Genomic DNA, 27,291 nt, shown 5'->3' with positions numbered 1-27,291 from the left:
CGCGGAGAAGGCCTTTGACCGAATAGAGTGGGAGTACCTCTGGGAGGTGCTGCGCAGGTTTGGGTTTGGGGTAGGGTTTATCAATTGGGTTAAGCTCCTTTACAGAGCCCCGATGGCAAGTGTAGTGACGAACCGGCGGAGGTCGGAATACTTTCGACTGTACTGAGGAACGAGGCAGGGGTGCCCCCTGTCCCCCTTGTTGTTCGCATTGGCGACTGAACCATTGGCCATGTCATTGAGGGAGTCTAATAAATGGAGGGGGGTGGTCCGAGGGGGAGAAGAGCATCGGGTGTCGCTATATGCAGATGACCTGTTGCTGTACGTGGCGGATCCAATGGAGGGGATGGTGGAGGTCATGCAGACTCTAAGGGAGTTTGGGGAGTTTTCGGGCTATAAGGTCAATGTAGGGAAGAGTGAGCTCTTTGTATTACAGGCGGGGGACCAAGAAAGAGGGATAGGGGACCTACCGCTGAGGAGGGCGGAGGGGAGCTTTCGGTATCTGGGGATCCAGATAGCCAGGAGTTGGGGGACCCTACATAAACTGAATCTGACGAGGTTGGTGGAGCAAATGGAGGAGGATTTCAAAAGATGGGACATGTTACCGCTCTCGCTGGCGGGTAGAGTGCAGTTGGTCAAAATGGTGGTCCTTCCGAGGTTTCTGTTTGTGTTTCAGTGCCTTCCCATCGTGATCACTAAGGCCTTTTTTAAGAGAGTAGGCAGGAGTATTATGGGGTTTGTGTGGGCGAATAAGACCACAAGAGTAAGGAGAGGGTTCCTGGAACGCAGTAGGGACCGAGGAGGGTTGGCGCTGCCAAACCTGGGGAGCTACTACTGGGCAGCAAATGTGGCGATGATCCGCAAGTGGGTTATGGAGGGAGAGGGGGCGGCATGGAAGAGGATGGAGATGGCGTCCTGTAAAGGAACGAGCCTGGGGGCGTTGGTGACGGCACCGCTGCCGCTCTCGCCGACAAAGTTACCACGAGCCCGGTGGTGGCTGCAACGCTAAGGATCTGGGGTCAGTGGAGACGGCACCGGGGTGCAATGGGAGCATCGGTGTGGTCCCCGATCAGGGGTAACCACCGGTTTGTCCTGGGGAAGATGGACGGGGGGTTCCAGAGCTGGCATCGGGCGGGGATTGGAAGAATGGGGGACCTGTTCATCGACGGGACGTTTGCGAGCCTAGGGTCACTGGAGGAGAAGTTTGAGTTACCCCCAGGAAATGCCTTTAGATATATGCCGGTGAGGGCTTTTGTGAGGCGACAGATGAGGGAATTCCCGTTGCTCCCGGCACAAGAAGTTCAAGATAGGGTGATCTCGGGTGTATGGGTCGGGGAGGGCAAGGTGTCGGAAATACACCAGGAGTTGAAAGAAGAGGGGGAAGCGCTGGTAGAAGAGTTGAAGGGTAAATGGGAGGAGGAGCTGGGGGAGGAGATCAAGGAAGGTCTGTGGGCTGATGCCCTAGGTAGGGTTAATTCCTCCTCCTCGTGTGCCAGACTCAGCCTGATACAATTTAAGGTGGTCCACAGAGCGCACTTGACGGGGGCGAGGTTGAGTAGGTTCTTTGGGGTAGAGGACAGATGTGGAAGGTGCTCAGGGAGCCCGGCGAACCATGTCCATATGTTTTGGTCATGCCCGGTACTGGAGGGGTTCTGGAGAGGAGTGGCGGGAGCAATATCTCAGGTGGTGAAAGTCCGGGTCAAGCCAAGCTGGGGGCTAGCAATATTTGGAGTAGTGGACGAACCGGGAGTGCAGGAGGCGAAAGAGGCCGGCATTCTGGCCTTTGCGTCCCTAGTAGCCCGGGGAAGGATCTTGCTAATGTGGAAGGAGGCGAAGCCCCCCAGCCTGGAGGCCTGGATAAATGATATGGCTGGGTTCATAAAGTTGGAGAGGATTAAGTTCGCCTTGAGAGGGTCTGCACAGGGGTTTTACAGGCGGTGGCAACCGTTCCTAGACTATCTCGCGGAGCGTTAGAGGAAGGTCGGTCAGCAACAGCAGCAACCTTGGGGGGGAACACGTCCTGGGAGGGGGGACTGCCTGGGATGGTGGATGAGCAAGAGATAACATGAAGGGTTGGGGAAACTGGCACGTATGGGTGAGGGCCAGTGTACAAAGCTGTGTAAATATATCATTTTGCTATGTATATATCTTGCTCTGCGCGATTTCTCGGGTTTTTTTTGTTACGGGGGGGGGGAAGGGGTTATTGTTTGTAAGGGAGAAAAATTGTGTTAAAAAACTTTAATAAATATATATTTTTTAAAAACAATTGATTCCAACATTTTCAACAATAGATGTTAGGGTAATTGCCCTATAGTTACCTGCTTTTTGCCTCCCTCCCTTTTTGAATTGGGGTGCCACATTGGCAGTTTTCCAATCCTCCGGTACTTCTCCAGAATCCAAGGATTTGTTTTTCCTGAAACAGGATGCTCGCTTGTTGCCAGAGCTTATAACTTGAGGGGCGCTCACTCCACATCAAGCATGAACATGAGTCTCTCCCTCGCTTACCATGAGACATTGGCATGCTGGAAGGGATAATGCAGGTTGATGGTTGATATTCAACCTGTTGGCTGCGCTATGAACACACCTTCATTGGCCATCAGCTACTGGGGTGGAACTCAAACCCAGAGCTTCTGCTTCAGAGGCAGGATGCTACCCAATGCACAACAGGACCTCTTAGGTCAAAATGTTGGCAGTATTAACTAGTCAGTTGCACTAAGTACAGGAGCAGGGGGGAACCTTGGGATTCAAGCTCATTATTCTCTGAAAGTGGCCACGCAAGTTGAAACAGTTGCTAAGAAGACTTACAGAATCTCTGGGTTTATAAATTGCGGCAAAGAGATTAAATGCAAGGAAATGATGCTACATCTCTGCAAATCATTGGTCAGACCACATTTGCAATATTGGGCGGGATTCTCCCTTCTGGGGACTAGGTCCCCACTCCGGCGAGAAAACCGGCACCAACCACTCCGGTGTCAACAGCCCCCGAAAGTGAGGAATTCTCCAAATTTTCGGGGGCTAGTTTGACGCCGGAGTGGTTGGCGCCGTTCCAGCCGGCGTGGGACCGGCCGGCGTGATCTCGCGCCAGCGCGGACCGGTAGGCGTATTTCCGCGCTGGGCGGGGGTTCTCTTCTCCACACCGGCCCGCGGGCAATATGGCGGAGCCCTACAGGGGCCCGGCGCGGAGGAAATAAGGGCCCCACGGAAACAGCCTGCCCGCAGGATCGGTAGGCCCCCAACGCGGGCCAGGCCGGGGCCCCCCCGGGGTCGGATCCCCCCCTCCATGCTCCCCCCCCCCCCCCAGGACCGCCCCCACACACTTACCTGCCAGGTTCCGCCATGCGTCAGTTGAGTACTTCACGCTGCCGGGGCTGGCCAAAACTGAACGGCCACTCAGCCCATCGGGGCCCGGAGAATCGCCGGGGGGTCGGGGGGGCGCTGTCAACGGCCCCCTATCAGCGAGGCATACATCCTGCCGCTGCCCAAAATCTGCGGCAGAGAATAGGGCAGCCGGCAGCGGGGCGGGATTCGCGCCTCCCCCCCCGGGGATTCTCCGAACCGGCGGGGGGTCGGAGAATCCCGGCCATTGTGTTCAGTTTTGGGCACCTTATTTAAGGAAGGATGTTAAAGCCCGAGAGAGGGATTAGATTAGAGGAATTGGTCTTGTTCTCCTCATAGCAGAGAAGATTAAGAGGTGACCTTATTGAGGCGTTTAAAATTATGAACAATTTTGACAGGGTATAGAAGGATATTCTGCTTACACTAATTCGTAAGTCAGTGATTAGGGGTCAGAATTTCAAGATGGTCAGCAAGAGAGCTAGGAGTGAGCTGAGGAGAAACCTCTTTTACTCAAGAGGGTTATTGGGATTTGGAATGCGCTGAGTGGGAGTGTTGGAGACAAATTCCATAGGAGTTTCACAACAGATTGCAATATATTTGAAAGCGATGCATTTGGAGGGCTATGGAGGTTGGGTTGGGGAATGGGAGTAGCTTTCGGGAGCCAGTGCAGACATGGTGGGCCAAAAGGTTTCCTTCTGTGCTGCAAAATTCTATAACAAATGTTTGCTAATTATAAAGCATGACCTGCACAAGATTCTTTAAAGTGATATTTTTTGACTCAAAAACATAAATTGCTGAATGTGATGAATGGATTTTTTTTTTTTTTAAATCTAAATGGGAGTTCTGCGGTATTAACCATTGCCATGACTCTCTGGTAATTTCAGAGAACTGCAAAAAAAAATTAACTATGAATAAGTTAAGAGGGTTTCAACATAGTGAAAAAGCATTGCATAAATGCATCCACTGTATATTTTCTTTATAACTTGAATATTCAAATGCATGTTTAGAGAATGCATTGTATATAGAGTAACACACTAGCTGTATCATCCAAGATAGTAAATTCTTCCCCACATTCCAGTGCTGTAACCTGAAGAAGTCTTTTGTGCCATTTCACATCTGTAATATGCCCTTCTCTGCGGTAAAATGTATCTGAAAGGTGGCAAGGTACAGAGTCATCTAAGAAATAGTGAAGTTTGGGGAGAAGGCAGGAGAATGGGGATGAGAAAATATCAGGCATGATTGAATGGCGGAGCAGATTCAATGGGCCGAGTGGCCTAATTCTGCTCTTATGTCTTATGGTCTTAAGTCCAATGACAGATGGCGGTTATTAAGGAGGAATGTTACACTGGAAAATAAATTCCTCCATATAGTTCTACTTATGGACGACAGTGGTGTTCTTCAAGTATTAAGCTCCCAACATCTTTTATGTGCATTTCCAATGAACAGTCTAGAAATGCTGAGGAAATTTTGACTGTCTGAGTCAGATATCTCGGTATAATTAATGACTAACAGATTATTCTGCAGCTTTTAAACTTTACTTTACTGGACCTTATTTGTTTCTCACATCTGGTTGAAAACCAATTTCTCTTACGATTTCTGGGATCAGTTGGCAGTTGCAAAGGAAAATTATTGACCAGAAAGCTTATGATAAACACAAATTTGTTGGCAAGCAAAATATAACCGTAATAAAATTTGAAAGAATACTGTTACATAGGATGAGTGTGATTCCAAGATGAAAGAGCAAAATAATTGCAGCATTGTGCTGGTGTTGTGAAAACACCAAGGGAAACATCTGAAAACTCAGTATCTATCAGCATGAAAAGGTTTCATGCAGCACAGCTAACGCATTCCCAGCCAAACATTCCCTGGAAAATGTGGGTTCCAGCTAGACAACTTAATGAATGAATTCAGCCGACACCCACCTACCCCGAGCATTTCCTCTGCAAATGACAATTGGAAGTCTCCAAAACATGCTAACAAATCATTAATTATTAGTTTTAGTGAGCATGTTAATTTTAAAGGAGTTGACTCATAATGCACCACAGCACAACACAAAGTAAGTAAAGTCGCCATAGTCCCTGATGACCATCAGCTGCTTTCCTCTTTGAGGGGGAGAGCTAACTGATGGTGATTAACCCTGAGGATCACCACACCTTAGGCAAGAGCAAGGTTCAGAAGGCGGGCCTTCATGAATAACCTCAGGTGGTAAGGGAATTGAACCCGCTCTGTTGGCTTTGCTAACATAGAACATAGAGTGCAGAAGGAGGCCATTCTGCCCATCGAGTCTGCATCGACCCATTTAAGCCCTCACTTCCGCCCTATCCCCGTAACCCAATAACCCCTCCTAACCTTTTTGGTTAATTTATCATGGCCAATCCACCTAACCTGCACGTCTTTGGACTGTGGGAGGAAACCGGAGCACCCGGAGGAAATCCACGCAGACATGGGAAGAACGTGCAGACTCCGAACAGACAGTGACCCAGCGGGGAATCAAACCTAGGACACTGGCGCTGTGAAGCCACAGTGCTAGCCACTGGTGCCACCGTGCTGCCCCCAAGCCTTTAACCCCTACTTCACCAAATACTTATATTCCAATACAGCTGAAATTCCCACATTCATTACAAAAGCTTCTGCTCTAATTTTAACAGCAAATCCAGCACAGGATTTCACACCAGCCCATTTAGGATTTCTTTGTCTTGACTGCTGTGCAAATAGCTCACAATTGCTTTAACTTTCCCTGACTGTATTAAAATTGCATCATGTGTTTGTTTCACATTTGAAGGCTGCTGTCCCACTTTAAGTCTGGTTACTGCAATTGTCTCTTGAACTCAGAACACTTTGTTTACTCTTTCTTGAATTCTTCTGAACAATTCCTTGGTATCTCTTCACTTAACTCCAAAGTTCTTGGACACTTCTCTTCATTTTTGTAGTTTCTTTAACGAATTGGACTTTATGTTTCCAGCATCTGGTTTCTGAACCATTACTCCATCGTATGTTTTTTTTTCTAAACGAGATGCTCCCTCTTTAGCCTTCTAAAACCAACTACTTCTAGCAGAGCTGTGAGAGCTGCCTTTTCTATCATTACCTATCTCCAACTGCAATCAAATTAGCTAAACTAAGCTTTTCTAACTTATAAGGTGCCAGGTACGAAACAACCATTGCTGGTTTATTTATTCTTCACACTGTAGCCCTCTCTAAACACAGTTGGAACTTAACCAACCCCCACACATATAAACACCTTTGTCCAGCATGAATTAACTGTAGATTTTACCCTTCCAGGCATAGAAACATTAAATTAAACACTCTTAAAACTATACCTTATTTTTAATGTTTACCAATACAAATTAAAGGTAAGAGCTCATAGTGTTGGGGCTAATATATTTGGATGGACGGATAATTGGCAAACAAACAGAAAACAGACTGCAATAAATGGGTTATTTAAAGTTGGCAAAATGTTTTTTTTTTAACAAACAATTTTAATGAGGTATTTTTGGCATTACAGACAGTAACAGTATAAAAATAATGTACAAAGAACAATAAACATAGCGCAAACACCAACTCCCATCTCTCCAAGAAAAGTTGGCAAAATGTAACTAGTGGTGTGCCATGGGGATCAGTGCACAGAACCCAACTATTTTCAATTCATATTAATGTTTTGGGTGAAGAAGCGGAGTATATTGCAGCCAGATTTGCTGATGAAACATAGATAGGTAGGAATGCAAGTTATGAGAAGGGCACAAAGCTGGAAATTTACTGGCATGCCAACTGTTACTGGAAGCAAATGTGGGTTCGAGCACACACAGATATGAAGCGGAACACTCTGGATGGGGTTTTACCGTTAGTAATGAAATGAAAATCGCTTATTGCGCTTCAAATGAAGTTACTGTGAAAAGCCCTTAGTCGCCACATTCCGGCGCCTGTTCGGCGAGGCTGGTACGGGAATTGAACCGTGCTGCCGGCCTGCCTTGGTCCGTTTTAAAAGCCAGCTTTTTAGCCTTGTGCTAAACCAGCAGTAGCCAATTAAGATGTCTCTCTTGGGGCTACATTTTCACTAAGGGCAGTAGTCTGCCTCTCTGAGTCATTGACCCAATTAGAGAACCAGGGGATCAACAGTACCACGTTGTGGGGGGCCATTTAGACTGCGATAAAATGCCTGAAGGTGTGTAAAGTAGCTGTTAATAAGCTTGTTAATTAGTTTGTCTGGCTTCCAACCACGAATTGTTGCCAGACCTGCCTTTTGAAATATCCCATGGCAGTAGAAAGCAGTTTCTCTCCCAATGTCTCTAACTCTTCCAGCTCCCAGCTTGTCTCCAGAGGACTGCTAAAATCTGAGCGATCAAATCTCCAAATGTTCAAGTGCGAGGGCAAAAAATTGTCTGCTTGACTAAAATGTAGAAAAATGTGAGGATATCCCCACTGGTAGTAAGAATAGGAAAGCAATATAATATTTAAATTGAGAGACAACATAATACTTTGATACAGAGGATGATGTGGAGGTGCCAGCGTTGGACTGGGGTGAGCACAGTAAGAAGTCTTATAACACCAGGTTAAAGTCCAACAGGTTTGTTTCGATGTCACTAGCTTTCGGAGCACTGCTCCTTCCTCAGGTGAATGAAGAGGTCTGTTCCAGAAACATACCTCTTGATACAGAGGGATCTGGATGTTCTCAAGCATGAAAAATTAAACATTAGCATGCAGGCACAACACGTAATTAGGAAGATAAATGGAATGATGGCTTTTATTTCAAGGGGGTTGGTGGATAAAAGTAAGGAAGTCTTGCTACGATAGTACAGGGAATTGGTCTCATGGCGATTTACTATCCAGGGGAGAAGGAGTTATCCTTCTTCTCCCAAGTACATAATGTCTATTCACGGACTGACTTCTTTGTAATGGGGAAATCGATGTTTCGAGGGCTGGTAAGAGCGGAATATTCTGCGATCGTAATCTCGACCATGCCCCACATTATGTGGATGTGAGGTTGGAGATGGTTTGTGCCCAACTCCCCCCATGGAAGTTGGACACGGCCCTCATAGTCGATAAGGCTTTCCACAAGAAAATATCAGAGGCCAAAGACAAGTATATTACTAATAACCAGAATGGGGAGGTCTCACCCTCAACATTCTGGGAGGCACTGAAGGCTGTGATCAGGGATGAAATTATAGCCTACTAGGCACAGAGAGATAGGGAAGAGGGGGTGGCTAGGCAACAGCTAGTCAACTCCATACTGGAAGTGGACCGGCAGTACGCCTTGGCCCCGACCATAGAGCTCCTGGCGGAGAGGAAAAAGCTATAAATGGACTTTGACCTGGTCTCCGCGAGGAAAGCAAAGCACCAACTTCGTCAGGCACGGAGGAACCCTGTACAAACAAGTAGACAAGGCAAGCTGCTCGCTGGCTCATCAGCTGAGAAAGCAGGCAGACACGAGGGAAATAGGCCAGATTAGGGATAGCAAAGATAAATTAGTAGTGGAGCCGGGAAAGGTCAACAACAAGGCATTTGAGACCTTCTACCAGGGACTGTACACCTCAGAGCCCCCAGGAGAGGACTCGGGGATAAAGCAATTCCTCGATGGATTGGACATGCCAGTCATAGGGGAGGACAGGAGACGGGCCTGGAAGCACCGATAGAACTGGAAGAAGTCATGGAGAGCATCAGCCCCCTGCCGGCAGGGAAGGCGCCATGCCCGGACGGTTTCCCGGCGGACTTCTACAAAAGATTTGCGACAGCACTGACCCAGCACGTGCGGGTGATGTTCACAGGCTCATTGGCGAGAGGCACCCTGCCGCCTATGTTAGCACAAGACTCAATTTTGCTGCTACCCAAGAAAGACAAAGAGCCAACAGAATGCGGTTCCTACAGACTCATCTCGCTGCTAAACGCATACGCGACAATACTGACCAAGATCCTAGCCAAAAAGCTGGAGGACTGCGAACCAGAGGTGGTAGCAAAAGGCTAGACGGGCTTTGTCAAGGGTAGCCATGATGTGGAGATTCTGGCGTTGGACTGGGGTGTGCACAGTAAGAAGTCTTACAACACCAGGTTAAAGTCCAACAGGTTTGTTTCGAATCACTAGCTTTTGGAGCGCTGCTCCTTCCTCGTTCACCTGAGGAAGGAGCAGCGCTCCGAATGCTAGTGATTCGAAACAAATCTGTTGGACTTTAACCTGGTGTTGTAAGATTTCTTACTTTGTCAAGGGTAGATAGCTAACATCGAACATCAGGTGCCTGCTGAACGTGATCATGACCCCATCTGGGGAGAGAACACTTGAGGTGATCGTCTCCCTGGACACAGAAAAGGACTTCGACAGAGTCGAATGGATGTACCTCATAGAGGTACTGGAGCGATTTTCACTTGGGACAGGGTTCACCGCCTGGGTGAAACTTCTGTACAACGTTCCCACGGCAAGCGTACGAACAAACACCACCAGCTCTATGTACTTCCAGCTGCACAGAGGCACCAGGCAGGATGCCCGTTATCCCCGCTGCTGTTTGCCCTAGCGATCGAACCACTAGCGATCGCACTTAGGGCGGCAAAGAATTGGAAAGGGATCCGGAGAGGAGACAGAGATTTGATTTGATTTTGATTTGATTTGATTTATTGTCACATGTACCGAAGTACAGTGAAAAGTATTTTTCTGCGGCCGAGGGAACGTACACAGTACGTACATAGTAGACAAAAGAATAATCAACAGAGTACATTGACAAATGGTACATCGGCAAACAGTGATTGGTTACAGTGCGGAACAAGGGGCCAAACAAAGCAAAAATATGAGCAAGAGCAGCATAGGCATCGTGAATAGTGTTCTTACAGGGAACAGATCAGTCCGAGGGGGAGTCATTGAGGAGTCTTGTAGCTGTGGGGAAGAAACTGTTCCTATGTCTGGATGTGCGGGTCTTCAGATTTCTGTTCCTTCTGCCTGATGGAAGGGTCTGGAAGAAGGCAATGCCTGGGTGGGAGTCTCACACTATGCGGATGACCTACTCCTCTACATCTCAGACCCGCGAAGCAACATGGAAGGAATCATGAAAGCTTTAGGAGCCTTCTTTGGAGAGAGCAAGATCTTCACAGTGAACCCGCAAGGGGGAGGGGCAGGGCTAGAGATGTTGCCTTTTAAACAGGCCCGACACAAATTCCACTACCTGGGGATCCAAATCGGTCATGACTGGATAAGGATCCACAAGTGGAACCTGACCAGCCTAACGGAGGAAGTAAAAAAGGACCTGCAGATATGGAACACACTCCCACTCTCCCTGGCATGAAGGTTACAGACGATCAAAATGAACGCACTGCCCAGGTTCCCCTTCCTGTTTAAATCCATCTCGATCTACATCCCCAAGTTCTTTTTTAACTTTTATGGAAGAAGGCGCCTGCAGAGGGGCCTCCCTCCGGGCCCTAGCCACAGTGGCACTCCCATCCCCACCTAATAAATATTCAATGAGCCCAGTGGTGGTAGCAACACTCCAGTCATGGAGCCAACTGCGAAAGCATTGCGGTTCCCCAAAATGTCTGATAAAGCCCCCATCTACAACAACCACAGGTTCACATCGGCGACTATGGATGCCACCTTTAAAAGGTGGAGACAGGATGGGGGAACGCTGACAGTTAGGGTCTTTTACATCAACAACAGGCTAACAACGCTCCAAGAACTGACAGAAAGATTCCAGCTGACGAGGGGAAACAAACTTAGATACCTACAAATCAAACACTTCCTACGAAGGGAAACAGGGACATACCCATAACACAACAACAATCACTGCTAGAGGACCTGTTGGATGCGGACATCGTAGGGAACTATGGTGACATGTACAGGCGACTGCTAAAGGGGGCCAATACACAACTGGATGAGATGAGGGAGAAGTGGGAGGAGGACTTGGGGTTTGAAATATGGTGGGGACTTTGGAGCGAAGGACTGCACAGGGTCAACTCCCCCTCCACATACACAAGACTAAGCCTAATGCAGTTAAAAGTGGTACACAGAGCCCACTTAACAATAACCCGAATGATCAGGTTCTTCCCGGAGGTGGAGGATAAATGTGAACGGTGCCAAGGTGGCCCGGCCAACTACACCCATATGTTCTGGCCTTGCGCCAGACTTGCTGGGTTTTGGACAGTCTTCTTCGAAGCGGTGTCCAAGGTGGTGAGGATGAGGGTGAAGCCTTGCCCACGAGTGGCAGTCTTCAGGGTTCAGAACAGTCAGATATCTTTATTGGGAGGAGGGCCGACGCCGTTACCTTTGCCTCCCTAATCGCCTGCCGGAGAATCCTGCTTGGATCCTGGTGGTCAGCAGCAAAGCTGTAGACTGGTTGTTCGACTTAACGGAATTTGTCCAAATGGAGAAAATTTAATTTGCCATCCGAGGGTCGGAGGAGGGCTTCCTCAAAACATGGGAGCCATTCACTCAGCTGTTCCAAGACCTGTTTGTAGCCAACAACTAAGAAGCCAAAGAACAGGAGGAGGTAGTCATTACACAGCAAAGGGAAGGAGGGGAGAGGGAGTGGGGGGGACATGGAACCCAACACGCTCAACAAAAGAAGCATGCGAAACAAGGGGAGGAGGGCCGGGGCATCAACCTGAACCAAGAGGAAAAAACAAAAGAGAAAACGGGTGGGGAATGAAACACAGGAAACCACAACCACCACTGTAAATCATGCAAGAGGAAAAAACCTATGTATGTAAATAGTTGAAACCAACCAATATGTAAATAGTTTTAATTTCACAATTTATTTTATTTTTGTTTCCCAATGTCCCAATGTTTGTCCATATTTAAACTTGTTTTGCACACCAAAAACGCAATAAAAACATTTTTTCAAAAAAGTACAGGGAATTGGTGAGATTGCACCTAGAGAACTATGTACAGTTTTGGTCTAGAAATATTTCTAACAATCCAGGAGGCTCTCTGCTGTCAAAAGTGGTGGCTCTGAGGGTTCCAACCAATGGTTTGGTGGTGACATGCATCCTCCAGTGTGTTACTGAGCTATTAAAACCAAGACCACCCAAATTTCATCATACCAGCTGGTGCAGATGTAGGTGTATGTCACAGGGTCTTAGAGTTCCAGGATTGCAAGTAGATCCAAAATTATCAAACATCTATTGGATCCCAATCTAGTAATCTACAGTGGAAAACGTGTGTTCGTGAATGTTGGGTGAAGAATCTATGTATGACTTATTCAGACTAACTGAACTGTATTCAACACCCTATAACAGACATCAGGGCCCACTATTGGCATATTTAAGGGACCTCACCTCTGTTTTAAGCATTCACCCAGGATGCCTAAAAAAGTCTTTGTTCTCTTGTCTTAAATGTGCAATTTTCAGCACACAAGAGATATTAAAAGAAACGAAGACTTGCATTCATATCGCACCTTTCATGACCACTGATGTCTCAAAGCAATTCACAGCCTCAAAATGCATTTGAAGTGTAGTCACTGTTGTATCTTAGGAAGCATGGCAAACTGTTTACACAGAGAAAGCACCCACAAACAGGAAATGTGACAGTGACCTGATAATCTGTTCTTTTGTCATGTTCATCGAGGGATAGGCCAGCATACCAGGGGTAACACCTCTGCCTTACTTCAAAATAGATATCATCTCCAACAGTTCAGCTTTTCCTCAGATTTGTATCCGAGTGCCAAGCTTGATTTTTGTGCTCAAAAATATGTTACAATATTATTTCCAAATAGTTAGTTTAAGGTTCTCGAAATAATTAAAAGTATTTGGTTACTTTCTTACTTTTGGAATAATGTGGGGGAGACGGTGCAGAGTGGCAGTGGTCAGTTGATTTAACAGTGGACTAGTAATCCAAAGGTTTAGGCTAATGCTCTGGGGACATGGGTTCAATTTACACCACAGCAGCTGATGGAATTCAAATTCAATTAATTAATCAAAACAAATTGTAACAAAAGCTAGTCTCAGTAATAATGATCATGAAACCCACCATTTATTGTCGTAAGAATACATCTGGTTCACTAAAGTCCTTTAAGAAACAAAAGCTACTGTCCTTACCTAGTTTGTCCTATATGTGGCCATAGGCACACAGCACTGTAATTGACACTTAACTGACCTCAAAGGGCAATTATGGATGGGCAAAAGAATTATTGCCAACAATGCCATATCCAATGGAAGAATTTAAAAAAGTGTTTAAAATAATCATATAATTAGAAAACTTGGCCTGGATCTTCCGAAGAGTGGCAATCATTCTTGGATTGCTGCAGCATTCAAAGTCTCTCCCTCAACACTATTTTGCATTTCTTGCCATTCTTGCGAGTCCAGCTTTACCAGAAATGCAGATCACAGCGTCCCTTGGAAAACTCTGGTGTGGTAGAGTAGATTCAGCGAAAGACAGGACATGCCTCCTTTTTATGTCATTAGCTGCCTTACGGAAAATGTAACGGTCCAGCTTAAATGTTAGTGACTTGGTTAGTGGGCCGGTTGGCGGGTGCACAAGGAGGTTAGTCATCAGGTGTGTCTGGCGGGATTAGTCATCGGGTGCATCTGGTGGGGTTAGTCGTCTGGTGCTTCTGACAAGGGTGTAGCCAGGTGCCTCGAGGGATGTCAGGTCTCTGGGTGGGGAGGATCGTCGGGTGCTGGGGAGAGAGGGGGGGGGGGGACTTCAGGTTCTTTGGCGTGGGGGGGGAACGTCAGATGCCTCGTAGGGGGGGGGGGGGGGGGAGAATGTCAGGTGCCTCTGGGAGTGGGGTAGGCAGAGTATCAAGTGTCTGTGGGTGGGGGGAATGTCAGGAGCCTCTGGGAGGGGGAGAAGAGTGAAATCATGTGCCTCTTGAGGGGGCGAAGTCATGTGCTGCGAGGGGTTAGTCAGGTGCCTCTTGGGGGTAGTCAGATGTCTCTGGGGGCAGGTGGGTGGTTGGGGTAGTGGGGGGGAAGGGAGAGGGTGGGTCAATGTGAGTGTAATTTGGGGTGTGTTGTGGAGTTACCCAGGAGTTAGACCAGTCTTTTTCTGTTTAACATTTCTGGATAATAATTTTGTTGAGTAAATCAGATCTGTCTGAAGTCCCCGACTCTCGCACAGAGTCAAGCTGTTTCTCAACCTCTTTGATATGAAGTTACTAAGTCAGGATAGCAAAATGCAGCAGAGAAGCGAGTTGCCTGGTAATTCTAGACACTCTTACCGTCGAGAATTTAATTCAGAGGATTCATTTCTAGACAAGTTCCAGAGATCTGTCATTTCCAGCCGAGAGTACTTGTAGGCCTTCCATGCTAGAGGAGAAAGCCAGTTCAAGGTCATAAAAGAGAATAGGCCTGAGTTGTCAATTGGATGTTTGTGCCTGAAAGAAAAGAGAGCTATTAAATTGACATCAGCTGAGGTTTCCAAAACATTTGACACCAGCATATATGTCAATTAGGCATACTAAACAGGTAAATCTTATTGCTCTGGGAGATTAATATCTTAACAATAATGTATGTTTGCTGGTAATTCTTGTATTAGTATATACAATTCCTATCCATTGTTTCATTAATTCTATTCAGTAGGAAAGATTGCATTTAAAATTTAATATTTCAGCAGATTGTCTCCTCCAGAAGCTTTGTGTCTCATGCTGAAATGAAGGCAGTGCGTTCCACAACAGTATTCCCAATGAACACCAACTTTACAACAAGTTGAACTTACTGTTTGTAAACACATTAACTAAGCCACACCCCTTGTGTCACTGACCCGCCTCTCACCCCTTTACTTCCAGCGTCATGTGTGAACAGACCTTTCAAATATAAAGATAATCTCTTCAGGCTCCTTCGATGCACTCACTCCTCTCGTCTTCTCACGCTCCTGACCAAATTACCCTTTGGCATCACCCTTCTTATTAAATTCACCTTCTCAATCAGATCATCGAGCAAAGCTTCAGCTGGCTTCTGACACAGCTCTTTTCCTTACCACAGCAGCCATTAACATCAAGTAACATGTAATGTTCTAGCTTGTTAAGAAGTGCTAAGTAAGAATAGAGATTAAGGTTGCTGACCTGAGGAAATGAAAATTGACAGAACAAGTATGTTGCCATGAAATAACAAGTGCTCCATGGGATAGTGAAAAGAACTTCCTTAAATTTTCCCAGTTGAAGTGAAGGGAAGCATGAAATTAAGCAAACCAGACTTCTCTAAGTATTGAAAATAATTTACCTCACCATCAGCGTGAGAATTAAATGTTGAAAAACACAATTAATTTTTTTAGTTCGGTGATCAACAATATAACATTTTCCTGAGGTAGGAAGTGGAGGGAACAAAATTTATTTTGGTTTAAAAGTGTAACCTATTTTGGTGCTATTATACTGTTGAATAGAACTCCGATTCCCATATAGTGATTTAGGCATTATTGACATTGTACTACTTCAAAATTGGTGCTTCTGATTGCTGAGATACAAGGACAGCACATTATAAGGATTTCCAGAAGCAACAGAAGTACTAGCTGCATGAAATCCTCACTAATATCCCAAAATTAGGGCACCATCTCATAATGTGAAGAATTCTATAGATTTTGAGGTCTCGCAGTGTTGAAACCTGTTGTCACTTAAAGGAGTGACACACTGGGCTGGACTGTACACGGCATATTCCTCACTGTCCTGTTACAAAAGTCAGTTTCAAATCGACCGACTTTTAAACATGTCACCCTTGATGCACTATCAATTACGACAAGATGAGAGTAGAATGTAATCGAGGCTTTATTACACAGAGATGTGTGGCCTCCTACAGCAGCTGATGAAATGGCTGCTGTTCGGAGAGCACACACATTTATACTCCGCCTACTGGGCAGAGCCAGCAGGCAGGGATCTACCCCCGTACCTGTAGTACAGGGGCCTTACCGTAATACCTATATATACAATATAATACAACAGTAGTGACTACCACATTCACCCCCTGTTAAAAATGAGTCCAGCGGGGGTGGTGGAAAACGATATACATACAGATTGGTTTTAAAATTACAGAGAAGGTTACAAATTTAGACGATCGGGCGCCTTGATCTATCGTTGAGAGCGCCGCAGTGCTGGTGGCGACTCAGGCGTCGGCTTGGTCTTCGGTGACTCCGGGAACGTGCCAAAATCCTCTTCATTCCCGGGTGGGAGCAAGGGGAGGATGGATTGTCCTGGAGCAGGGGCTGCGGTGGGGTTCTCCGGGGGAAGGGAGGGAGGCCCCGGGGCAGAGGGCGGGGTGTGTGGGGACCCAGCTGGTGCCAGATCCCTGAGGGAGACTGTGTCTTGGCGGCCATCGGGGTATGCTACGTAGGCGTACTGTGGAGTAGCTGTACTCTCTCAACGTTGGGAGCGAAACCCCGGAGGTGGACTTCTTGGGGAAGGCAAAGAGATGTTCATGGGGGGTTTTGTTGGTTGCAGTGCACAGGAGCGACCGAATGGAGTGAAGTGCATCGGAGAGGACCTCCTGCCAGCGGGGGGCCGGGAGATTTCTGGACTGTAGGGCCAGCTGGACGGCCCTCCAGACCGTCCCAGTCTCCCGCTCCACCTGCCCATTTCCCCTGGGGTTGTAGCTGGTCATCCTGCTCAAGGCAATGCCCCTGTTGAGCAGGTACTGGCGCAGCTCATCGCTCATAAATGAGGATCCCCGGTCCACAGCCTGCTCCTGGTGGTGACGGGTTTGCAATCCGGGGTGAGGTTTGCAAACAGGGAAGGCGGGTCGACCTTAAGGGTCGCGAGGCCGCAAACAGTAAGGGGTGGTAGGGGCCTGCCAAATTTCAGGGTTAGGCTCTGGAGGATGCACTGGACGTCCAGGCCGAGTATCAAGGCAGCGCAGAGGTTGGGGAGGACGTAGAGCCGGAAGCTGCTGAACTCTACGCCCTGGACAGTGAGGGTGGCGATGCAGTACTCTCGGATCGCCACAGAGTAGGATCCGGAGGCCAGGGAGATTCTTTGGTTAGCGGGCTGTACCGCAAGGGAGCAGCGCCTTATCGTATCGGGGTGGTTCAAGCTCTCAGTGCTCCCGGAGTCCAGAAGGCAGGATATCTCGTGCCTGTCGACCTTCACCTTTGTTGAAGCGGTCGAGACAGGTCGATCACAACTGAGGCGAGAAGCGGCTGGTCGGCGGCGGTTGCAGGCGATGAGCGGCCCGATGAGGTGCCCGACGGGCAGGGGTCCTGAGGCGGGTAAGATGGCAGCGCCCACGGACAGCACGTGTCCAAGGCAGGCAAGGTGGCGGCGCCCTCGGGCCGCACGTGACCTGGGGCAGGCAAGATGGACCCTGCGAAACAATCTCTGTCACCCAGGAGTCACCCGCTTTTACCACTTCATTAAAACCCGCAATCTGCCCTACTCCATCGAGGAAGTCAGGGCTATCACCAGAAACTGCCAGGTCTGCGCGGAGTATAAACCGCACTTCTACCGGCCAGACCATGTATCCTGGTGAAGGCCTCCTGCCCCTTTGAACGCCTCAGCATGGACTTCAAAGGGCCCCTCCCCTCCACCGACCGCAACACGTACTTTCTTAATGTGGTCGACGAGTATTCCCGATTCCCCTTCGCCGTCCCATGCCCCGATATGACGTCTGCCACCGTCATCAAGCCCTCAACACCATCTTCGCTCTGTTCACAGTGGCCGGGGATCCTCATTTATGAGCGATGAGCTGCGCCAGTACCTGCTCAACAGGGGCATTGCCTCAAGCAGGATGACCAGCTACAACCCCAGGGGAAACGGGCCGGTGGAGCGGGAGACTGGGACGGTCTGGAGGGCCGTCCAGCTGGCCCTACGGTCCAGAAATCTCCCGGCCTCCCGCTGGCAGGAGGTCCTCCCCCACGCACTTCACTCCATTCGGTCGCTCCTGTGCACCGCGACCAACGAGACCCCCCATGAACGTCTATTTGCCTTCCCCAGGAAGTCTACCTCCGGGGTTTCGCTCCCAACGTTGAGAGAGTACAGCTACTCCACGCAAACCCGCAGTATGCCTACGTAGCGTACCCTGATGGCCGCAAGACACAGTCTCCCTCAGGGATCTGGCACCAGCTGGGTCCCCACACCCCCACCCCCCTCCCTCTGCCCCGGCGCCTCCCTCCCCTCCCCCAGCACACCCCACTACAGCCCCCGCTCCAAGACAATCCGTCCTCCCCTTGCTCCCACCCGGGGATGAAGAGGATTTCGACACATTCCCGGAGTCACTGAAGATCAAGCCGACGCCTGAGTCGCCACCAGCACTGCGGCGCTCTCAACGATAGATCAAGACACCCGATCGTCTAAATTTGTAACCTTCTCTGTAATTTTAAAATCAATCTGTATGTATGTAGATTTCCACCACCCCCGCTGGACTCATTTTTAACAGGGGGTGAATGTGGTAGTCACTACTGTTGTATTATATTGTATATATGGGTATTACGGTAAGGCCCCTGTACTACAGGTACGGGGGTAGATCCCTGCCTGCTGGCTTCCCCCAGTAGGCGGAGTATAAATGTGTGTGCTCTCCAAACAGCAGACATTTCGTCAGCTGCTGTAGGAGGCCACACATCTCTATGTAATAAAGCCTCGATTACATTCCACTCTCATCTTGTCGTAATTGATAGTGCATCAAGGGTGACATGTTTAAAAGTTGGTCGGTTTGAAACTGACTTTTGTAACAGGACCGTGAGGAATACGCCGTGTACAGTCCAGCCCAGTGTGTCACTCCTTTAAGTGACAACAGGTTTCAACACTGCGAGACCTCAAAATCTATAGAATTCTTCACATTATGAGATGGTGCCCTAATTTTGAGATATTAGTGAGGATTTCATGCAGCTAGTACTTCTGTTGCTTCTGGAAATCCTTATAATGTAGCTGGCTGAAACTTCTGACAGGTAGGGCAATTGAGGACTGTGTCGGCAATGTCCTGGCTGATGCCCGGCCAATAGACCGCCTCCCGAGCTCTGCGTCGACATTTCTCGACCCCAAGATGACCCTCATGGAGTTGGCCCAGCACCATAGCACACATACTCTGAGGAATTACGATTCTGTCAAGTTTCAGAAGGATTCCCTCCACTACCGTCAGGTCGTCTTTTACGTTATAGAACTGGGGACATTGTCCCTTCTGCCAGCCATTGCTGAGGTGCTGCAGCAGAAGATCCTTGGCTGTCTCCTCACGTATTTAGACCACCCGTTCGTCAGCGGCTGGAAGGTTCGAGGCACACAACTACTTGGACTTCTATGTGGCAGATGAAGTCACTTTGTTCATGCGGTGTGGTAATGGACCTGGACAGGGCATCTGCAACGATCAGCTCTTTACTTGGCGTGTAGACCAGTTTGAAGTCGTAGCGGCGTAGCTTTAGAAGAATACGCTGTAACCGAGGTGTCATGTCGTTTAAATCCTTCTGGATTATGTGGACTAGAGGCCTGTGGTCCGTCTCTACCGTGAATTTCGGCAGGCCATAAACATAGTCGTGGAACTTGACTATCCCCGTTAGGAGGCCCAGACACTCCTCCTCAATCTGAGAGTACCGTTGCTCAGTGGCCGTTACGGCCCTGGAGGAATACGCCACTGGAGCCCAGGACGCGGAGTCAGCCCACTGAAGGAGCACCGCCCCAATGCCGTCCTGGCTTGCATCAGTTGATATCTTGGTTTCCTTGGCTGGGTCGAAGAACGCTCGGACCGGGGCTGTCATGAGTTCTGCTTTCAGCTCGTGCCATTCCTCTTCATGCGTGGGCAGCCACTGGAATTCCGGCGACTTTTTGACGAGATGGCGGAGGGCCGTGGTGTGCGATGCCATATTGGGAATGAATTTCCCGAGGACGTTGACCATTCCGAGAAAGCGGAGGACCGACTTTTTGTCCTCTGGGGTCTTTATGGCGTTGATCGCCAGGACCTTGTCAGCGTCTGCCCGTACGCCCTGCTGCGAGATGTGGTCACCTAGGAATTTGATCTCCGATTGACCAAATGAGCACTTGGCCCTGTTGAGCTGAAGACCATGTTCATGGATTCTTTGGAATACCTTCTTGAGGCGAGCGATGTGATCCTGGGGAGTTGTGGACCAGATAATGACATCGTCAACGTACACTCGCACCCCCTCGATGCCCTCCATCATCTGTTCCATGATGCGATGAAATACTTCGGAGGCAGATATGATGCCAAAAGGCTTCCGGTTGTAGCAGTAACGACCAAACTGGGTGTTGAACTTGCAGCTGGATGCGTCCAGTTGTATTTGCCAAAAACCCTTGGTGGCGTCGAGCTTAGTAAAGACTTTGGCATGAGCCATCTCACGGGTCAACTCTTCTCATTTTGGTATCAGGTAATGCTCCCTCATGATGTTGCGGTTTAGATCTTTAGGGTCAATGCAAATGCGAAACTCCCCTAACGACTTCTTGATGCAGACCATGGAGCTGACCCAGCCTGTGGGCTCTGTAACCTTTGAGATGATGCCCTGGTCTTGGAGGTCCTGTAATTGCTTCTTCAGACGATCCTTGAGGGGCGCCGGCACCCGGCGAGGTGCATGAATTACAGGGGTGGCGTTCGGCTTGAGCAGGATTTTGTATCGGTATGGGAGTGTGCCCATTCCGTCGAACACGCTGTGGTAATGCATAATGATGTCATCTATGTCGGCTTGCAGGTTTCCATCGGGTGAGGCCGTCGCCGGTGATGATGACATGGTGTGGACGCGTTGAACAAGGTTCAGGAGCTTGCAGGCACGAGCACCGAGCAGAGATGCTCTGTCAGGCCCGACGATTTCAAACCGCAGCGTCGCCTTGATCGCCTTATTGGATACCCCTAGTTGACACGAGCCACTGGCAGCTATGGCGTTGCCATTGTAGTCAAGGAGCTGGCAGGCCGGTGGAAGAATGCTTGGTTTGGCGCGGATGGTGTCAAGGTCGGATTTCGAGATGAGGTTCGCCGATGCGCCGGTGTCCAGTTTGAACCGGATGTGAGCCTTGTTCACTGTGAGGACAGCAGACCACTCGTCGTCGGGATCCACACTGAGGATCGAGAGGCATTGCGTAGGTGTGGTGGAAGGCAGTGCATGTGTAGTTATGATGCCCACCCTGTATGGGGACTTGAGGCACTCAGCATCAGGGTTCGTTGGGCTGTCGGGATCGTAATCTGGCATGCCTTGTTGTATTGAGCGGACACCTCTGCGCCACAGCTGGGATCACTAGCTGCTGAGCGGTGGAGCAGATCTGCAAAGGGCTGCGTAGTGGCCAAGCTTGCCACACTGTAGTCACCGGCGTCCTTTTGCTGGACAGTGCCGCGTTAAGTGGGCGGAGCCACAATTCGGACACGTCATGACGCCGACCTCAGCGCGTTCCTTGCGCCATCGCGCATGCGCAGTGCGGTCGGTCGACGTACGCACCTGCGCAGTCGGGTTGTCGGGCTTGTCGTCCACTCGGTCGTGGCGCGTATGCGCAGGGACCCAGGAAAAGCGCGCGAAACGGCCACTCTCCTCGATGCTCAGGCCCTGCATTTGTGCAATGGCCTGCACCCGTTCCGCCTCATGGGAGGCCAGCTTCGCAGTTTCTGCCACGCTGATGTGGGAGTAACGATTCTTAGCATGCTCATGGACAACGCACGTCTCGATAGCGACAGAGAGGGTCATCTGTTTGATTTTCAGGAGTTGCTGCCGAAGGGAGTCGGAGTGGACCCCGAAAACGATCTGATCCCGGAAATCAGCCGTCGAGTCATAGTTACATGACTGCGCTAGGATGCGGAGATGGGTGACGAAGGACTGAAAAGGTTCATCCTTACCCTGAAGCCTCTGCTGGAAAACGTCCCGTTCAACGCTCTCATTCACCTCAATGTCGCAGTGGCTGTCAAACTTCAGCAGAACTGTTTTGAATTTTGTTTTGTCTTCGCCGTCAGCGAAAGTGAGGGAGTTGTAGATGTGGATGGCGTGGTCCCCCGCGGTGGAGAGAAATAGCGTGATCTTCCTGGCATCCGATGCTTCTTCGAGGTCGGAGGCCTCGATGTACCAGAGGAACTTTTGCTTGAAGAGCTTCCAATTTGCGCGAGATTGCCGGAGATGCGGAGCTGCGGAGGAGGCTGGATGTTTTCCATGTTACCGGATGGCTGCTTGCTGGTCAATGCTGATTCACTTGAGGTAGGTCCGTCAATTTTCAGTATCACTCCGTGGTACCATGATGTGTTAAGCAGGTCGGTTCGGTGTGGACTGCACTTGATGCAGCGATGCAAGAAACAGACCTCTAACACTGTAGAACATCCAACACGGTTTTATTGAACGATAGAACTAACATACATATTTAACTGTGGGTCGACACTACACTGAACTGACTGGAGACCTTGTACTAGCCTGACCAGACTTACTAGCTACCACATGATGTATGCACTGTGCTAGCTCGTGGACTCTGACTGTCTCAGTGGCTGGGTCCAGAGAGAGCGGGAAACCTAGTGCCCTCTCGCTTTATAGTGGTGGTGTACTGTCTGGTGATTGGCTGCACTGTGTTGTGTGCTTACTGGTCATCCTGTGTGTCAATCACTGCCTGTCTGCACTTCATTATATACATGCGTGGATATTATGACAGTATCATCTTGGTTGGAGTGGGATGGGGGGCATTTGCCCTGAGGCACACAAGGCACACCCTGAAGGATTACCCACTCTTTCTTCCTGCCTTTTAACCAGTTGGATTAAAACAATTGGCCTCTGTGCAGTGTACTAGTTGAGTGAACCGGCTTGTTACCAAGATCAGGGGCGAAATTCTCCCCCAATGGCACAATGTCCGCCGACTGGCGCCCAAATCGGCGCCAAACAGACGGGCATTGCGCTGCCCCAAAGGTGCGGAATGCTCCGCATCTTTGGGGGCCGAGCCCCAACATTGAGGGGCTAGGCCGACGCCGGAGGGATTTCCGCCCCGCCAGCTGGCGGAAATGGCGTTTGTTGCCCCGCCAGCTGGCGCGGAAATGCGGCGCATGCGCGGGAGCGTCAGCGGCCGCTGACAGTTTCCCGGCGCAGTGGGGAGAGTCACTTCCGCCTCCGCCATGGTGGAGGCCGTGGCGGAGGCGGAAGGGAAAGAGTGCCCCCACGGCACAGGCCCGCCCGCGGATCGGTGGGCCCCGATCGCGGGCCAGGCCACCGTGGGGTACCCCCCGGGGTCAGATCGCCCCGCGCCCCCCCCAGGACCACGGAGCCCGCCCATGCCGCCTGGTCCCGCCGGTAAATACCAGGTTTAATTTACGCCGGCGGGACAGGCAATTTCTGGGCGGGACTTCGGCCCATCCGGGCCGGAGAATTGAGCGGGGGGTCCCGCCAACCGGCGCAGCCCGATTCCCGCCCCCGCCCAATCTCCGGTACCGGAGACTTCGGCGGGGGCGGGGGCGGGATTCACAGCGGCCAACGTCCATTCTCCGGCCGGCGGGGGGTCGGAGAATGACGCCCCAGTTGCCCATTAATTACCTTTTAAAAATAGTCAGCAAGCTGCCGATTTTGGTGCCTGCCTGCCTACCGTTTTATGGGGACCAAGTTAGAGGTTGGCAGGAAGGCAGTGGGCTAGCCACCCAACATTTTTTCATGTATCCGCTGCTGAAAACACACCTGGCATGGTGGGCATAAAATGCAGCCCATTGTCTCCATTATTCTTATTCACATTCATATCTTTTGCCAATTATTATTTCAAATGCATCTTATATCTTAAAGATATAATCGATCTGCAAGATCTGCTGCTTCACTCAGGCACATTTCATAACAAATTGCCTTCTTAGATGTCTTTGTATTTGCATGATTGGAAGAGAAGGTGAAGGCTTAGAGAAGCATGCAGATAGCTCAAGTTTGCAAATTAGTCAGTCAGTCAGGCTCTACAACTCTTCTGTAAAAGGTCAATCAATTGTACATGAAGAAATCAGGAATCATAAAACTGTTTGCATTCATGAAAACAGGAAAGGGGACATCCATCACTGCCTGTTAATATTTTACTTGCCTTCAATTTTCACACAGCTGTATTTGTCCTAACTATAGCTGTGCATATTCGGCGAGATCCTGATTTCACCTACGGGAGCGGGTCTGGCGCCCGGCACGGTTCTCATTTTCTGCCTCCCCCACTATTCACCGGCCTCATTCCGCTCGAGCGAGAGCACAACAGGGACAGAGAATCGCGCCCTGTACCTACTGGTTCCCCTTTATCTACTGCCCTACTAGTTACATCCTCAAAAAGCTCTTTCCGTTTTGTAAAAGCACTTTGACATGTTCTCCTAATACTCTGCTTTTTCAAAGTGCATTGATAAGACTTCCTTAATAATAGATTCCAGCATTTCCCCAACAAGTAATGTAATTCACTGCTTTCCCTCTCCCTCCTCCCATTCAACCCCCTCCATAACATGTGCCAATTTCCAATCTAGTGGGTCCATTAGAAATCATAGCTAGCACGTCGTTATCGCTTTCAGAACCCTAGGTTATGGGTCATCAAGTCCCAGGGATTTGTCGGATTTAACCTATCCTAACTTGTAGTGCAGTTGTATTATCCAAAGAAACGTTGCTCATGCTACTTAATTTCCTTTGGGAAAGGAGTTTGCCGAGATTGCCTCAAACTGTACGGTGCTATCCCACTACATTTGACATGTTTACTTACTTATGTGTTGTTCGAAAAGGTTTGAATAGTTGGAGACTTTGGTGGTACCTCCCCTTGCACATTCTTCTCTCTTCTTCCAGCATCTGTAGGTTTGAGCTGTCAGAATTTCTGGAGGGATATCCTTCTTCTTGACATTCATCCTCAGGTGCATTTGTGTAAAACACCTGATTCTAACAAAGAAAAAATCACAGTTGTAGGACCATCACAAATATATATTTAAATGGAAGAATAATTTTTGTTCAATGATAATAACAATCTTTATTAGTGCCACAGGTAGGCTTACATTAACACTGCAATGAAGTTACTGTGAAAATCCCCTAGTCACCACACTCCTGCACCTGTTCAGGTACACAGAGAGAACATTCAGAATGTCCAGTTCATCTAACAAGCACGTCTTTCAGGGCGTTTTATACCATTATTGGATCCATCATTTTTGTGTTGGCAGTTTTGAGGAAACTGACTGGGTTAGCTTCTGGGATTTGAATTGAACCCAGATTGATGGAATGAAAACCTTTGTTTGTTAGCAATCCATCAGAATGGATTTGGGTAAGTAAACCAGGTCTTAATGGGAGACTACTCACATCTGTTTGTAATTTCATATCAAATTAACTATTTCAATGGGAAGACCTGTGTTAAATGATAAAAATAAAGAGGGGCAATCAGGGAAAATAGTAGGGGTAAATTGATCATTGGAGCAACATTTTGAAAGCCTTCTCTGCATCATCAGAGTATAACTGATCTTGGAGTTCCTAAAATGGGATAATGTTTCAACACTACTAATATCATTCAAGATGACATGCCCAAAAATAATCACTAAAACAAAATGTGATAGTTAAAGCACTGCTTTTTACTTTGCACCTACTGGTAGATAGTCATTTTGTTGACGGGATGCCTTGTTCCCCCAAGGGTCTCGGAGATTCAGCAGTGAGTTGTTAATGCCAGAAAGACTGACCCATCCCTCTCACTGACCACATGTCTATTTTCCCACAGGATCTCTATCCAACGCGCCATCCGGGGTAGTCCCTGCCGCTGCCTCCCATGAGAACATCTTGGGAGCGAGCTCCAAGGAAACCACCTTATTCATGGCACAGCTACTATCCCCATCCTCCACCAGTGCAGAGAAACACTTTGGTGGGCGACAGGAGTGGACAGGCTTCAGGAGCACATTCTAGTGAGCACCACATTGTTGCTGATGCAATCCGGTGGAGGCAGGAATGACCAGGCGAGACAGCAGTAGGAGGTCTGCTGGATCCCAGACCCAGTCAGATGCTGAGCCTCTGGACCAGGTATACCTGGAGCTGACTCAGTCGATAGGGTGTGGCCGTGACATTCAGAGGGGGATGTCAACGACACTCCAGCAGGTCCATAGCCCATTGCAGGACTCCCAGAGGCTAGGGGCGCAGGAGATAGTACTGACAATGTGTTTCATAGCAGCCAACACTGCTAGGGTGGTGTGCACAATGGAGAGTATGGAACACAACGTCGGCAGCATGAGTCGAAGTTTCCAAGGTGTCACTCAGTTGGCGACTGCCTTGGCTAACCAACTCAGCATCATGTCCCAGTCGCTGGGGGACATATCCCAGTCCCAGGTGGGTCTCGATGAAGCGCTGCGGTGCATGTCCAAGTCTCAGGCGAGAATTGCCGAGGGACTCCAGAGCATGATCCAGTCACTGGGGGAGTTGTCCCAGTTTCAGGTGGGCATAGCTGAGGCACTCCAGAGCATGTCCCAGTCACTGAGGAGCATCGCAGAGGGCGTCAACACTATAATGCAGACATTGACGAGGAGCCAGGGCTGGCAGAGCCAGATGGCGCAGGGGCAGCTGGGGCTCAATCCATCAGCCCCACCATCCTAAGGTGAACCCCAGGGCCCTATAGCACTGACTGGGAAGGGCTGCTGGATGTCAAACCGGAGTCACCCTACGGAGTGACAACGGCTGCCACCAGCATCCCGAGACCCACCCTCTGACAACGGCGTGTCTCAGTATCAGCAACTGGAACACCATGGCATGGCGGGGCATGTGCTGCCAACGAGTTGGCAGGTCCTCCCTCAAAAGCTTGCAAGCATCCCCGCTGAACAGATCCGGAGAGAAAAGGGAAGCGTAGAAGTTTCAGATGTGGGCCCTGATGCCCTCCGGACACGTGACGAGAGATCCATCGTCAGCCAGCAGTGTAAGGAGCTGCAAACGGACCCCGCAGAATTCTTTCCAGCAAGTAAAAGAAAGGGAGTCGCGGTCCATGTTAATGAGGAGTGGATCTGTGACCTCACATACGCGCTGCAGGACCCAATGAGTTGCAGGTCCTGCAGCGCGACCTTCTTCTGGCTGTACACCACCTGCAGGACCAGGTCCTCATCGGGTTGACCAAGGCATGACTCCAGGTTGAGTACCCCCTTCTCCAATTCAACGACCCAGGATTTCTGCCTCTTCATCGACCCCCTTGCATTCTCCTGACAGAAGGTACGAACTGAGTCTTGCCCACGTCC

At 49.3% G+C, this 27,291-nt stretch overlaps 1 protein-coding gene across 1 annotated transcript in view; it reads right to left on the bottom strand.

Annotated features, from left to right (window-relative positions):
• The window catches only part of LOC140421027 (ATP-binding cassette sub-family C member 5-like), a 347,909-nt gene that overhangs the window by 285,186 nt on the left and 35,432 nt on the right, over positions 1 to 27,291 (bottom strand). The window contains exons 2-3 of the mRNA XM_072505322.1: positions 24,810 to 24,979; positions 14,460 to 14,615 (exon numbers count right to left, since the gene is read on the bottom strand). Of these exons, the coding sequence (XP_072361423.1) occupies positions 14,460 to 14,615; positions 24,810 to 24,979 (326 nt within the window). The remainder of the gene's footprint in view (positions 1 to 14,459; positions 14,616 to 24,809; positions 24,980 to 27,291) is intronic.

Source organism: Scyliorhinus torazame, chromosome 5, assembly GCF_047496885.1.
Source record: "Scyliorhinus torazame isolate Kashiwa2021f chromosome 5, sScyTor2.1, whole genome shotgun sequence".
Lineage (NCBI taxonomy): Eukaryota > Metazoa > Chordata > Chondrichthyes > Carcharhiniformes > Scyliorhinidae > Scyliorhinus > Scyliorhinus torazame.
This window is presented reverse-complemented; position numbering and strand designations above follow the sequence as displayed.